At 62.7% G+C, this 13,211-nt stretch overlaps 1 protein-coding gene across 1 annotated transcript in view; it reads left to right on the plus strand.

Annotated features, from left to right (window-relative positions):
* The window catches only part of LOC118640929 (cell migration inducing hyaluronidase 1), a 44,641-nt gene that overhangs the window by 25,622 nt on the left and 5,808 nt on the right, over positions 1 to 13,211 (plus strand). The window contains exons 16-23 of the mRNA XM_036278007.1: positions 1,302 to 1,387; positions 2,235 to 2,366; positions 3,993 to 4,028; positions 4,107 to 4,262; positions 6,749 to 6,929; positions 8,073 to 8,288; positions 9,401 to 9,612; positions 10,343 to 10,528. Of these exons, the coding sequence (XP_036133900.1) occupies positions 1,302 to 1,387; positions 2,235 to 2,366; positions 3,993 to 4,028; positions 4,107 to 4,262; positions 6,749 to 6,929; positions 8,073 to 8,288; positions 9,401 to 9,612; positions 10,343 to 10,528 (1,205 nt within the window). The remainder of the gene's footprint in view (positions 1 to 1,301; positions 1,388 to 2,234; positions 2,367 to 3,992; positions 4,029 to 4,106; positions 4,263 to 6,748; positions 6,930 to 8,072; positions 8,289 to 9,400; positions 9,613 to 10,342; positions 10,529 to 13,211) is intronic.

The following is a 13,211-nucleotide window of genomic DNA, read 5'->3' on the forward strand; positions in this document are numbered from 1 at the left end:
GACCGAAAAGGAGAGAGAGATCCTGAGTGACCCCACTTACACGAGGGGTTGGCCCGTGCAGCGGGCGGGGCAGGGTGGGCAGAGAGGGGACGCGGGCGGGGCGATGTCCTGGAAGCTAAGAAGGGAGCTCATGGGGCAGAGGACAGCGGCCAGGAGGCCCCTGACCTGGAGAATGAGCACAGGTCCCCGGGGCTGTGGGGAGCTGTCTCCGTGCAGAGCAGAACCAGCCATACGGCTGGGGGTGGGCGGGGAGGGAATGTCCTGGCTGCTCGTGAGACCCCTTGAGGACCTTCCCGTGAAGGGGGTGGTGACCCGTGTGGGACCTGCATGTCTGGAGAGGTTGGAACAGGTGAGGATACGTGGGGACCGGGTTTCCCGCAGGAGTAGGCGGGGCCAGGGCACAGGTGGAGGGTGGTCCCCGAGGAAGGCAGCAGGTGGCATAGGGAGGGGGAGCCTGCAGTGGGTGGGTGGGGTGTCTGAGCAGAGGAGGCCCCGTGCCTGGGGTTCACACTCGGCGGGCCCAGCTCCGCACGCACTGCGTAGGGTCCGGTGTGGGGCTGCTCGCCCGGGCCCCCACAGCCATGGCTCTCGGCAGTCTGGGCACTAGGTGCCGTCGGCCCCCCTCTCCGAGCTCCCAGAGGCCTGAGCCGGGCAGAGACTAAAGGCAGCTCCTGAGAGAGGGGCCAGGGCCCAGCCAGGGCCCAGCCCACATCCGCTCACACCTCCAGGCTCCGCAGGAGTCGGCTCCTTAGGGATGCAGTGGCCAGATGACCTCCAGGGGTCTAAGTAAGAACCCCGAGTCTGGCCTTCCTAAGAGGCCGAGCAAACCCAGAAGGAAGGGGCGGCCTCCCTGGGCTGCAGCACTCAGCTGCCCTGACTCCCACTCCCTGGCTGACAGAGGGCCCCTTTGGAGCCAGAAGGGGGAGGTTGTCTCCCCAGGCAGGCGGGATCGAGACAGGACTGGGAGGGCCACAGACTCTGCCCCAGGTCCAGGCGAGGCTTGTGTTCAGGACACGTTTTCCGGAAAGAACAGTCATCATCCTTGACTCGGGTCCGAGGGCAGAGTGAGTGCGGGGCGTGCACGTAGCTGAGGGGCCCGGACAAGATCTGACCTGAGCAGGGAGGTCACCTCCCTCCCCGCAGACCTGCTCCCGCGCGCGTCCCGGGGCAGAGCTGGGCAGGAGGTCACCTCCCTCCCCGCAGACCTGCTCCCACGCGTCCCGGGGCAGAGCTGGGCAGGAGGCTGGGTGTGAGGGGGCGCAGCTGCACTGCAAGCCAGCACTCCCTGTCTGCGCCCACAGGCCGGCATGATCATAGACAATGGCGTCAAAACCACGGAGGCCTCCGCCAAGGACAAGCGGCCCTTCCTCGCTATCATCTCTGCCAGGTAATCAGCCCGGGGCCCTCAAGTAAGCCCCCTTCCACTCGTTCGTTCGTTCATTCGTTCGTTCGTTGGGTGTCTGTTGAGCGCTTTCTCTGTCCTGCACGCTGAGCTACTTGCTGGGAGCCGGGGAGAAACTCTGGACAGGGCCCAGTGTGGGTTCCGCGTCAGGCGGGAGTCAGGGTTCAGCAAGGCCCGTACCTGGTAAGTCCACAAGGCCGTCCAGGGCCACCGCCGGCTGGCTGGGCTGGGAACGTGGAAGGAAGAGGAGGGAGCTGCGCCGTCCGCCTGAAGGCGGGAACGGGCAGGCCGCATGAGCCGGGCGCTCAGCCACGGCCGGTCACTGCTCACCCTGCGGGTCATCAGGGGAGCTGGGCCTTTGAGGAGGCCAAGCCGCCTGGTCTCCGTGTGAGGCCACAGTGACGAGATGCTGTCTCAGGAGGCAGTGCTGGCGGGCACACCAGTGAGCATCGGGGCTCCACGCCCTCTTCACGGCCGAGAAGCCAAGGCCGGATGAGGCCCTGGGTCAAGGCACCCCCGTCGGCGGAGAGCGGCACCTCCTTCCTCGCCCTGTGCCTGTATCGCGTGCCGGGTTGGGGCTGTCTGACCGTCCCGAGCTCTGACCAGCCTGGGGCGGGGTGTCCCTCAGAGCTGCTGGTGGACAAGAGAAGGGACGCAGCAGTCAGCTGCGTGGGGCCGGGCCCGGGCCCTTCAACAGTTCGTTCCTGAGCCCAGCCGATGGGAGTGAGAGGCTGTTCCGTCAGAGTCTGTGGGCAGCGTGGGCAAGGAGACACACAGCCGAGGAGGGGTCCATTCAGGAGCCCTCACGGCCGCTGGGCCCGCTGCGTTGCAGGTACAGCCCTCACCAGGATGCCGACCCGCTGAAGCCCCGCGTGCCGGCCGTCATCAGACACTTCACCGCCTACAAGAACCAGGAGCACGGGGCCTGGCTGCGCGGCGGCGACGTGTGGCTGGACCACTGCCGGTGAGTGGCCGTGGCGGCGGCGCACGGTGCGGACGGCGCTCCTGCCCTGGCAGACCGAGCAGCGCGTGGCGGAGAGGTCCCCGGCCAGGCACGGGCACAGAAGGGCCGCAGGCAGGGACCCGGCACCCGGCAAGCAGTCTCAGCCGCGGGGCTGCGGGTCACGACTTACCTGCAGGAGGGGTGAGCTGCGGCGTCGGGTCCCCTGCAGAGCCACCGGCCCGGGCAGGAGCACCTGCAGGGACAGGCGGCTGAGCTGGGACGAGCCCTGCAGCAGTGCCCCGGGAAGTCTGCCGGGAAAGGAGGTGCTTCCGCGTTTGATCGTGACCGCTCAGGAGAACAGGGCAAAGGGAGCGAGAGGAAGTGAGCGCGTCCGAGGAGGGAGAAGGCACAGGATCCAGACAGAAAGGCTGCTCGGAACAGCAGAGCCCGGGAGAGACAGACGGCCAGGCACTGACTCGGGGACAGGCAGATGCCAGGAGAAGCCTCCTGGGGCAGGAAGCCGAGGCCTTGAGGCGAGGGCCGGCTCCGGGTTCCGAGGGGCATCTGTGGGAGCGGAGGCAGGCGTGTCCCGATGGGCCCTGGAGGGCGGGGGCACGGGCACGGGGCCTGTTCAGCTCCGTGGCAGGAAGACTTCCCTGCAGTTCCACACGTGGTGGGATGAGCTGCTTACCCCTGGAACAGGCCCACGGACACTTGAGAGATGACTATGCTCGAGGTGTCCGTGCTAAAATTCCCCGCGGTGTCCCAGGTCCAGGGCTGACCTCGGCCTGGTGTGCTGCCAGTCCGGGTCCCCAGAGACGCACCGCGAACCCCCTGCCAGTGGGGGGCCTGCTAGCTCCCCTGGACTCCGGCCTAGGGTGGCCCAGGCTCCCCCGGACTCCGGCCTAGGGTGGCCCAGAGTCCGGAGGCACCGAGGCCGCTGCCCCACGAGGCACAGTGTTGGCACAGTGTTGGCAGCAGACGGGCTCCTGCAAGAGCTTCGAGCATGTGGCCTGTGTCCCTCGCAGACAGATCACAGCAGCGACCGCTGGGCACGCGCAGGGAGAGGGGCCCGTGTGGGAGGGACACCTTGGAGCCACTACAGTGTCCAGTGTCCAGTGGGAGCTGGCTGAGACCCAGCTTCGGGCGGTGCCAGGCTCAGATGGCGAGAAGTGTCTGGTTTTGTTCAGCTCAAGGGCCTGAGGCGCGATGATGTGAGGTTGCCCCGTGGAAACAGCCCAGAGGCTGGAAAGCAGACCCGTGGGGCTGGGAGCTGGGGTGTCTGAGGCCCCGGGACACAGGGGAGTGAGAGGCCTGGGTGGGGCACGGCGGGGTGTCAGTGATGGGAGTGGGGAGAGCTGGCCGAGTAGCGAGCCCCCCCACGGAGCCCCGGCATCCCCAGGGAGGGTGGCTGGGGCGGAGGCCGGGGAGCCCAGTCTTCACCGTGCTGACGCAGGGGACAGGAGACACCAAGACACGGCGGTCCCCTTCCTCTCTGGAGTCGGACTGTCCCGGCTCCCGCAGCGAACCCTGTGCTCAGGAGAGACTCCCCCCGACACCGGCCAGCCAGCAGGGCTGGGGCGCCAAGGGCCTTCCCGACCCTGCCCTGCGGGAGAGCCCGCTCTGACTGTCTGCCCTCGTCCCCAGGTTTGCTGACAACGGCATCGGCCTGACGCTGGCCAGGTAAGAGTCCCCGTCCCCGTGCGGCCCTCTGTGGGCGGCGGTCTCTGCCCTCTCACCCCCGACCTCCTCTCCCGACAGTGGTGGGACCTTCCCCTACGACGACGGCTCCAAGCAGGAGGTGAAGAACAGCCTGTTTGTGGGCGAGAGCGGCAACGTGGGGACCGAGATGACCGACAACAGGAGCTGGGGCCCTGGCGGCCTGGACCACAGCGGAAGGACCCTCCCCATGGGCCAGTAGGTTTGCGGCCATGCAGCCTCCTTGTTCTGTGGGACGTAGCCTGAGTGCTGGCCGGGGAGGGGCAGTGCCCGGCTGTGGTTCCTGCCTGTCGGCGGGGCCCCCCTCTGCCCACGGAGACAGTGGGGGTGGGGGGGCAGCAGCAGGGTGGACTCCAGAGCGGGGGAGGTCAGAGCTGCTGGCCACCAGTGTGCGGTGTGGCTCTGCCTACGTCGGCAGGATTTCACGGCAGGGTCTCTGAGACACCCCATGGGAGCAGTTCACGCCTCCCCAGGAGGTGGAGAGTCAGGCCCCAGACACACGTGGGAGACCTGGGGGTCACCGGCCCAAGCGTGTCACAGGCAGATCCAGACCTGCACCAGCAGTGATCCCACTTGGGGAGATGCCTCAGGGCCGCCGCGCACACAAGACGCACTGGGGGCCTGAGGGGCCCTTCCAGCAGTCGGACTGGCTCACGGCAGAGCAGCAGGGCGGCCTGAAGAGGTCACAGCCCGAGGCCACCCGGCGGGGTGGGGGCGGGGGGACCAGAGAGCTGACCGGCTAACAGAGCAGTGGCCCGGGTCAGTGGTGAGGAAGTCTGTGCCCTCGAGGGGCTTCCGCGTTGACGTGAACCGGCCCTCAGCACGTGGCCCTGCCCTCTGAGACCAGCCCTTCCTGCCCCTGAGCTGTCTTCTCTTTAGAAGAGGGTCCTTCCTGCCCTGGCTGGTGCGGCTCAGGCCTGACCTCACCCCGAGCGCACGTCTTCCAGAGGCTGCAGACAGGACCACGGTCTCGGTGTGCTGCGGAGGGCCCGGCTCTGTGCTCCCAGCGGGGCGAGGTCCCTGCGCCGCTCCCACGAGCAGCCTGTCGGCCAGGCTCTCTTTGCGGGGGGGGGGGGGGGGTGGCCGCCCCCCAGGCCGAGTGCTCTGAGGATTTCCAGAGGTGCGTTTGTTCACTCGGCCACGCTCGGGCCAGGCCCTCGGCTGCCCTCGCGAGCCAGAGCCGGGCCCGCGGGCTGAGGCCTGAAGTCTGGCTGCAGGGCCGGGAGAACGTGCCGTCCTGGAAGGGCCGTGGACAGAGGGCACGTGGGCCCCACAGCAGTCAGGGTCAAGGCCCTGAGGTCCGCGGCGGCCAACAGAGCAGCGCAGGAGTGCTGGAGGACCCGGTGGCCCTGGAGACGCCGCCCAGGCTGGAGGCCCAGTGTGACGGCTGGGCGGGGCCGGGGTGCGGCTTCTCCGCACAGACAGACGTTTCTGCATTCTCGTCTTTCCGCCCTTTCTCCTGTTCGCTGGGGAAGGAGAGGGCCCGCCCAGAGGCAGAGGTACCAGGAAGACCAGGAAGACTGGGCTTGGAGAACTGGGAGTTGAGCAAGCCCAGATTCGGGACCGGGACCGGGACCAGGACCAGGACCAGGAAGTCCTTCTCAGGCCCTTGCCTCCCACACCCTGCTCAGAAGCCCCAGGCAGATGGAGGAGGGTCGCCCTGGCCGGTTTTCTCAGTGGTTAGAGCGCCGGCCTGTGGACCAATGAGTTGTGGGTTCAGTTCCAGTCAAGGGCACGCACCTCGGTTGCGGTTCGTCCCCAGCCTTGGTTGGGGTTGTGCAGGAGGCAGCCCGTTGATGTGTCCCTCTCATGTCGATGTTTCTCTCTCTCCCCCTCTCTCTCCCTCCCTCCCTCCCTATCTGAAGATAAATAGAAAAATATCCTCGGTAAGGAATAAAAAAAAAAAAATTCCAAGTCAGGGTCCTACTTCAGTCCCCTCCCTCCATACCAAGCTGTGCCTCTCCTGCCTCCGGGGTGCGGGCCTCCTGGGGGTGCCCCAGCAGTCCACGGTCCTGCTCCCTTCCCCCTGTTCCCAAGTCCAGCAAGCTCCCGGTCGAAAGGCTTACTCACAGGCAGGATACTCACTCGAGTCTTGATCTGAATAAATTGTTACAGCAACTACGACGAAGATGATAATGACTAACGACTCCCTTCCCAAGGGACACAGTGTTGGCACTCGCCAGCAGAAGTCATGGCATTTACCCAGTGACTCTTCATGGGACGGAAAAATTGGGGAATTGGTTTGCAATAGATTCCCAAAACCCTAACCCAGCAACTAGACAGATATTCATCTCTCCACCCATCCACCCATCCATCTCTATCCATCCATCATCCAATCATTGTCCATACATCCATCCATTCATTCATCCATCCATCATCCATCCATCCTTCATCCATCCATCCATCATCCATCCATCATCTATCCATCCTTCATCCATCATCCATCATCTATCTGTCCATCCGTCCATCCATCCATCCATCCATCCATCCATCCATCGTCCAGCCACCATTTATTGACATTTACTATGTTCATTAATGCTTTCCCCGCGAACTGGTGAGTCAACAGTGTTGTGTGGAGGGTGAGTTGCTGAGGGCAGGAATCGTTCGCCCAGGAGGTTTCTGTCGCCGTCCACCTCGGGGGGCACACTGAGCGGCTCGCTGACCCTCGACTTCCCTGGCTGCAGGAACTTCCCGGTCCGGGGCATTCAGATCTACGATGGCCCCATCAACATCCAGAGCTGCACGTTCCGCAAGTTCGTGGCCCTGGAGGGCCGGCACACCAGCGCCCTGGCCTTCCGTCTGAACAACGCCTGGCAGAGCTGCCCCCACAACAACGTGTCCGACATTGCCTTTGAGGACGTCCCGGTGAGTGAGACCGGCCGGCTCCCGCCAGCCCAGATCCAGGCAGTGAGTCACGGGTCCCTGGGGCCGGCCTTGAGCTGTTGCCACCACCACAGGGTTTGCACAGCCTCCTCCGAGCACACTGGGCCACCTCCCAGCTCTGTCCGCATCCAGACTGGAAAAGTACGAGCTGGGTGCCCGCAGGTCAGGCTGCACCGGGTGCCCCTTGCCCTCACCCTGCGCCAAGCCCGCCCGGGCCTCAGGGAGCCGTACGCGGGGCTCCAGGGTCCGAGGCTGTTCCTCCCGTGCTCGAGCTCTGGACCTCTGAGTCTCGTGACTGGGCCACCTGAGCTGGCACAATTAATTGAAGAAGCTGCAGTGTGTGAGGGAATCTTTGCTGAAGATGCTTGTCCGCCTCTCCCTGGGAGCAGCACACAGACCGCGGCAGGCAGGGCTGGGGTGGGAGAGCAGGGCCGCTGCCCGGAGACTGGGCAGGGCCAGGCCCCTGGTGTGTTTCCGTCCTGGGTTACAGATTTCCAGGCCTTTCCTCCTCCTCCCTCTGCCCCGCCCTCTGTCTGCCCAGTTCCCGGGGAGAAGATGTGAACTTGAAGTTACCTAATTTCCTTGCTCAGGCCACAGGGCTTGAAAAAGGCCAGTCACGGACATCTCCAGGCCCGTGTGGAAAGACTCTTCCTGTAACACACACACTCACCATACCCCTCCCCACGTGTGTGCACACGCCCTCACGCGGACCTGCACCAACACCTGTGTCATTCACACACACACACTCACCATGCCCCTCCCGTGTGTGCACACGCCCTCACGCGGACCTGCACCAACCCCTGTGTCACACACACACACACACACACGCTCACTGCCGTGTGCCCTGCGCACCTCTGCAGCCTGGCAAGCCTGAGGCCAGGTCACCCACAGCAGCCGACCCTCCCATGAGCAGAGGCCAAAATACCCCACAGGGTGTGGGAGCTGGTGCGCAGGGAGGGGCTGGCATTTCTCGGGCCTCGTCTGCAAGGTCAGCTGTGGTTTCCCCGGCGCCCACGAGCATCTCTGCTTCGGCTGGGGTGTCATGTCCCCGGAATCTGAAACTGCCCCGGCCTGATGATGGCCGTAGTCTCCCTTCACCTCCTGACTTTCCCGGGCTGTGTTTAGATTACTTCCAGGGTGTTCTTCGGGGAGCCCGGGCCCTGGTTCAACCAGTTGGACATGGATGGGGACAAGACGTCGGTGTTCCACGATGTGGACGGCTCCGTGTCCGAGTACCCTGGCTCCTACCTCACCAAGGCTGACAACTGGCTGGTCCGGCACCCTGACTGCATCGACGTCCCCGACTGGAGAGGGGCCATCTGCAGTGGACGCTACGCACAGGTGGGGGCAAAGCACACCTTCCTGGTCGCCTCTGGTTGCTCCCTCGGGGGTGAGCATTGAGTGAGGGCCTGCTGCAGGCCAGGCCCTGTGCTCTGTGCTCTGTGCTCTGTGCCAGCCCCGAAGGACCCTCCCTCCCTCCCTCCCTCCCTCCCTCCCTCCCTCCCTCCCTCCCTCCCTCCCTCCTTTCCTTCTTTCTACTTCTCCTCCTCACCCAGGAGAATTTTTTAAAATCTCAGTGGTCCTGGCCGGTGTTGCTCAGTGGTTAGAGACTGAAGGGTCATGGGCTCAATTCTAGTCAAGGGCAGGAACCTGGGCTGCAGGTTTGATCTCCGGCCCCGGTTAGGGTCATGTGGGAGGCAACCGGTCAATGTGTCTCTCACACTGATGTTTTTCTCCCTCCCTCCCTCCCTTCCTCCCTCCCTCCCTTCCATTCTACCTAAAAAATCAATGGGAAATTATCCCCGGGTGAGGATTGACAAACAAAACAAATCAAAACAACAAAACCTCAGCGTGGAAAAGCTTTGTAGGCAGAATGCGCGCGAAGAGCGCTCCGGGGGCCGGGGGCCGGGGCCGGCTCCAGCCCTCCTCACAGCATGGCCTTGGGCGAGTCACTCCGGTTCTGGAGCCTCGGTTTCCTCATCTGTAGAGTCGGGGTGATGGTTGAGTCCCCTGAATGAGATTGCGGGGGTTCACATACGGCGTGTGAAACGTGTCGCCGGCCCGGTCCCCCGAAGGTGCAGCGCGAGCCGTGCCCCTGAGAAAGGGGGGCGGGAAACCGGTCTCAGCGACGCGGTTCTTCTAGCTCAGTGCACTCGAAGCACCTCAGCTAAACCTGCAGGTGTCTCTGCGTCCCTGCTCCCTGCTCTCAGCCTGTGAAACCCACCACCCGCCCTCCCCCGGGGTCTCCGGGACTCCGCTTTCCGAGGGAGCGCAGGGCGCCGCGGGGCGCGCTGAGCAGAGCCGCGCCCTGTTGGGCCTTCCGGCTGTGCCCTCAGAAGGCCCCTTCAGAGGACGTGCCCTTGACAGTGGGTCTGAGCCGCATGCTAACCAGACGCTCCTGGAATCTTTCCTTGTAACTGCCCCGCTGTGTGCTTCCTTTTTGGGTTTTGAAGATGTACATCCAGGCCTACAAGACCAGTAACCTGCGGATGAAGATCATCAAGAACGACTTCCCCAGCCACCCTCTGTTCCTGGAGGGGGCGCTGACCAGGAGCACCCACTACCAGCAGTACCAGCCAGTCATCACCCTGCACAAGGGCTACACCATCCACTGGAACCACACGGCCCCCCCCGAGCTCGCCATCTGGCTCATCAACTTCAACAAGTGAGTGGGGCCCGGAGCTCTGAGCGCTGGTGAGGCCGCGGCACCTCAGGCTGGTGAGTCCCCCTTGCAGGAGGAGCACCTGCAGGGGGGACTCACCCAGTGCTTCAGACCCTGAAGACCCGACTGAGCCCCGCTTGGGTGCGGGTGACCCCTTGGAGCCTCGGTCCCTTCGTCTAGGAGAGGGGGATAGTGACACCACACCGGGGTGCAGTGCGGTCACTTAGGCAGGCACCTCGCCCAGGACCCGGCCTTCCACTGTGCTCAATACAAGGCCCAAAAGTATCTGCGACAATGTTACCATTTTTCAAGAGGGGAGGAGCTTCTGTGGGGTTGAGATTGACCTGGATAGAGCTTCACATGTGTCTTGGCGGTTGAGTATTTTCTATGCCCAGTATTCCTGTGAGGCAGATGTTTATCAGATGGGAAAACATGACGCAGAAGGCGTGACACGGGCCTGCAGTCAGCGGCCAGGAAGGGGCTGACCCGGGTCCTGCAGACTGAGCTGACATCCAGGAAAGAAGATCTCTTTCCAGCCAGAGTTCCGAGGGGAGCTCCCCACGCAGACCCTGCAGAAGCCCAAGGGGCCCCGGCAGTGTCCTGCCCTCTCCTCGAACACTTTGCACCACCAGCGGCAAGTGTTCTTGGAGCATCCCCGGCACAGGCAGGGCCGAGCCCGCCGGGGGTCCTGGTCCCTCCCCCGGCTTGTGACCCACTGTGCCCTGGCTTCTAGGGGCGACTGGATCCGCGTGGGGCTCTGCTACCCGCGAGGCACCAGCTTCTCCATCCTCTCGGATGTCCACAACCGTCTGCTGAAGCAGACGTCCAAGACGGGCACCTTCGTGAGGACCCTGCAGATGGACAAGGTGCAGCAGAGCGTCCCTGGCCGGAGCCACTACTACTGGGACGAGGCCTCAGGGTAGGAGCCGCGTGGCCGCGTCCTCACTTCCTCCCGCGGCCTGTGCAGCACCCCGAGAGCCGCCTGCCGTGGGGGCCGGTCAGTGCAGGGCCTGTCGGGCGGGGTGTGCGGAGGCTGCTGGTGCTGTGTGTGGAGCGAGACATCTGTGTTCGAGGCCCTCACCCTGTGCTGAGCGGCACGGGGTGCGATCAAGAGAGAGATGAGGGGGAGACGGGGGAGCTGTTCGGGCCCCTCCCCTGCAGAGGGCCTAACATCTTCTTTTTCTTTAACCCTCACCCTTGGATATTCCTCCATTTACCTTCAGACAGAGTGGGAGGGAGAAGGGAGGGGAGAGAGGGAGAGAGACATCCACGTGAGAGAGACACCTTGACCGGCTGCCTCCTGCACGACCCTGACCAGCCAGGGACAAAATGCAACCAAGGTACATGCCCTTGACCAGAGTCTAACCCGGACTGTTTGGACCACGGGCCTTCCTCTGACCACTGAGCCAGACCAGCCAGGGCGAGAGCCTGACATCTAAGGACAGCAGCGCCTCCCCACGGTGATGGCGATGGCACTGTGGACGGCCGCCCCTGGGAGTGCGGGGGTCACCGCGTGGCCGTTTTCCACCCTTGCAATGTCCTCAGGAGGAGGAAGTGCTCTCTTCCTGTTATGAGATATCAGTTTGATGACAGGAGATTAGAATTTAAGAATGAGAAGCTGGGGTCGGGGGCCCTAGAGAGCACCCCTTTCCCACACGTTGTAAACCAGCCCGCAGGTGAAGCGGGGCCACAGTCTCCCCACCGACAGGGCTGTGGGGGGACAGAGCTCCCTCACTGCCCCCCTGTGCCCGCCCAGGGGCATGGAACCTACACAGGCTCCCTCGCTGTCCCCGTGTGCCCCCGCCCAGGGGCACGGAACCTACACAGGCTCCCTCGCTGCCCCCGTGTGCCCCCGCCCAGGGGCACGGAACCTACACAGGCTCCCACACGGAGTCCCACCCCACGACGTAGGTGCAGAGGAGCAGACAGTGCCCCCCATGAGTGGGCCTGTTGACACCCACACCCACCTGCCAAGTGGGGCGCCCCTCCCCCGGGGAGAAGTGCGGGGACGGGCCTGGAGCGTGAAGGAAAGTCCTCGGAGATGAAGGAGGAATTCAGTGTCCCTCCTACCCAGTGGAAGGTGTTAGGACTAAAGAACATCAGCCGAGCAGTCGCGTTCCCCTGGCGCCGTCGGTCACATTTTCTCTTCTTGTAAAATCATGTCCCAGAGATGCAGACTTTCCGGACGCAAAGCGGCACCGCACAGGCAGGCCCTCTGATCAGAACATGGAACCGGCAAGGGGTCCCGGTACCTCGAAGCAGATTTTGTTGAACAATTCAGCCTTTTTGTTGGTGGCTTAACTTATATGCTGCCTGACGATTATGCTGTGCTTTTCAAATACATTTTTTCCATTACAGTTGACATTAAGTATTATATTAGTTTCTGGCGTACAACATAGAGATTGGACATTTATGTACCTTATGAAGCGATCACTCTGGTAACTCTAGTAACCGTCTGTCCCGGTGCAGGTATCGCGATGTTATTGATTATGTTCCCTGTGCTGCACTCCACAGCCCGAAGGCTGTTCTGTAACTGCCAGTCGATGCGTCTCCGTCCCTGGACCTTCCTCACCCAGTCCCCCAAACCCCTCCCCTCTGGCAACCATCAATTTGTTCCTGTATGTCTAAGTCTGTTTCTGTTTTATTTATTCATTTCTTTCGTTTTTTAGGTTCCACACATGAGTGAGATCATAGGGTGTCTCTGACTTATCTCAGTTCACATACTGCCTTCCAGGTCCATCCAGGTCACAAGTGGCAAGATTCCCTTCCTTCTCATGGCCGAGTCACATTCCCTCGCACACACAATCCGCATCTTCCCTGCACAGGCTGCTTCCAGGTCTTGGCTACTGTGCACAGCGCCACCGTGAGCCCGGGGGTGCCTCTCTCTTCCCACATCAGTGCCGGGCTTCTTCCGGTCCGTACCCACAAGAGGATTGCGCGTCACACGCGGCTCCATCCTCCGTTGTTTGCGGAACCGCCATACTGTCTTCCACAGTGGCTGCCCGTCTGCATTCCCACCACCGGTGCACGAGGGTCCCTTTTCCCCACCCTCCACACTTGCTGTGTGTTGACTTATTGACAGGTGTGGGGCAGGCTCTCATCGTGGCTTTAACTTCCATCTCTGACGATTAGTGATGTTGAGCATTTTTTCACGTCTATTGGCCATCTGTCTGTCCTCTTTGAAGAAGTGTTTACTCAGGTCCTCTGCCCATTTGGCAGTCAGCGTGTTTGTTTCTTTGGTATTAAGTTGTAGGAGTCCTTTATGTATTTTAGGTGTTAGCCCTTGTGGCAAGTGTCACTGGTGAATAGCTTCTCCCATTCAGGGTTTCTTTTCATTTTTTGGGGTTTCTTTCACTGTGCAAAAAAACTTTTCTGTTTGATGTCGTCCCGTGGGTTTATGATTTTTGTTTCCCTTGCACAAGACGACATACCCCAAAGCAGCTCTGCTAAGAGCAACGCCAGAGCGCTCGCCGCCTCTGTTCTCTGTGTGGTGGCGTCAGGTGCTGCGTGTCAAGTGCTGAGTCTGTTCTGGGTTTATTCTCGTGAGTGGTGCGAGGTGGTCCCGTTTCCCAGCGCCGTCCCGGAGGAGACTACCCCTGCCC

Source organism: Molossus molossus, unplaced genomic scaffold, assembly GCF_014108415.1.
Source record: "Molossus molossus isolate mMolMol1 unplaced genomic scaffold, mMolMol1.p scaffold_m16_p_24, whole genome shotgun sequence".
In the NCBI taxonomy this organism is placed as follows: Eukaryota; Metazoa; Chordata; class Mammalia; order Chiroptera; family Molossidae; genus Molossus; species Molossus molossus.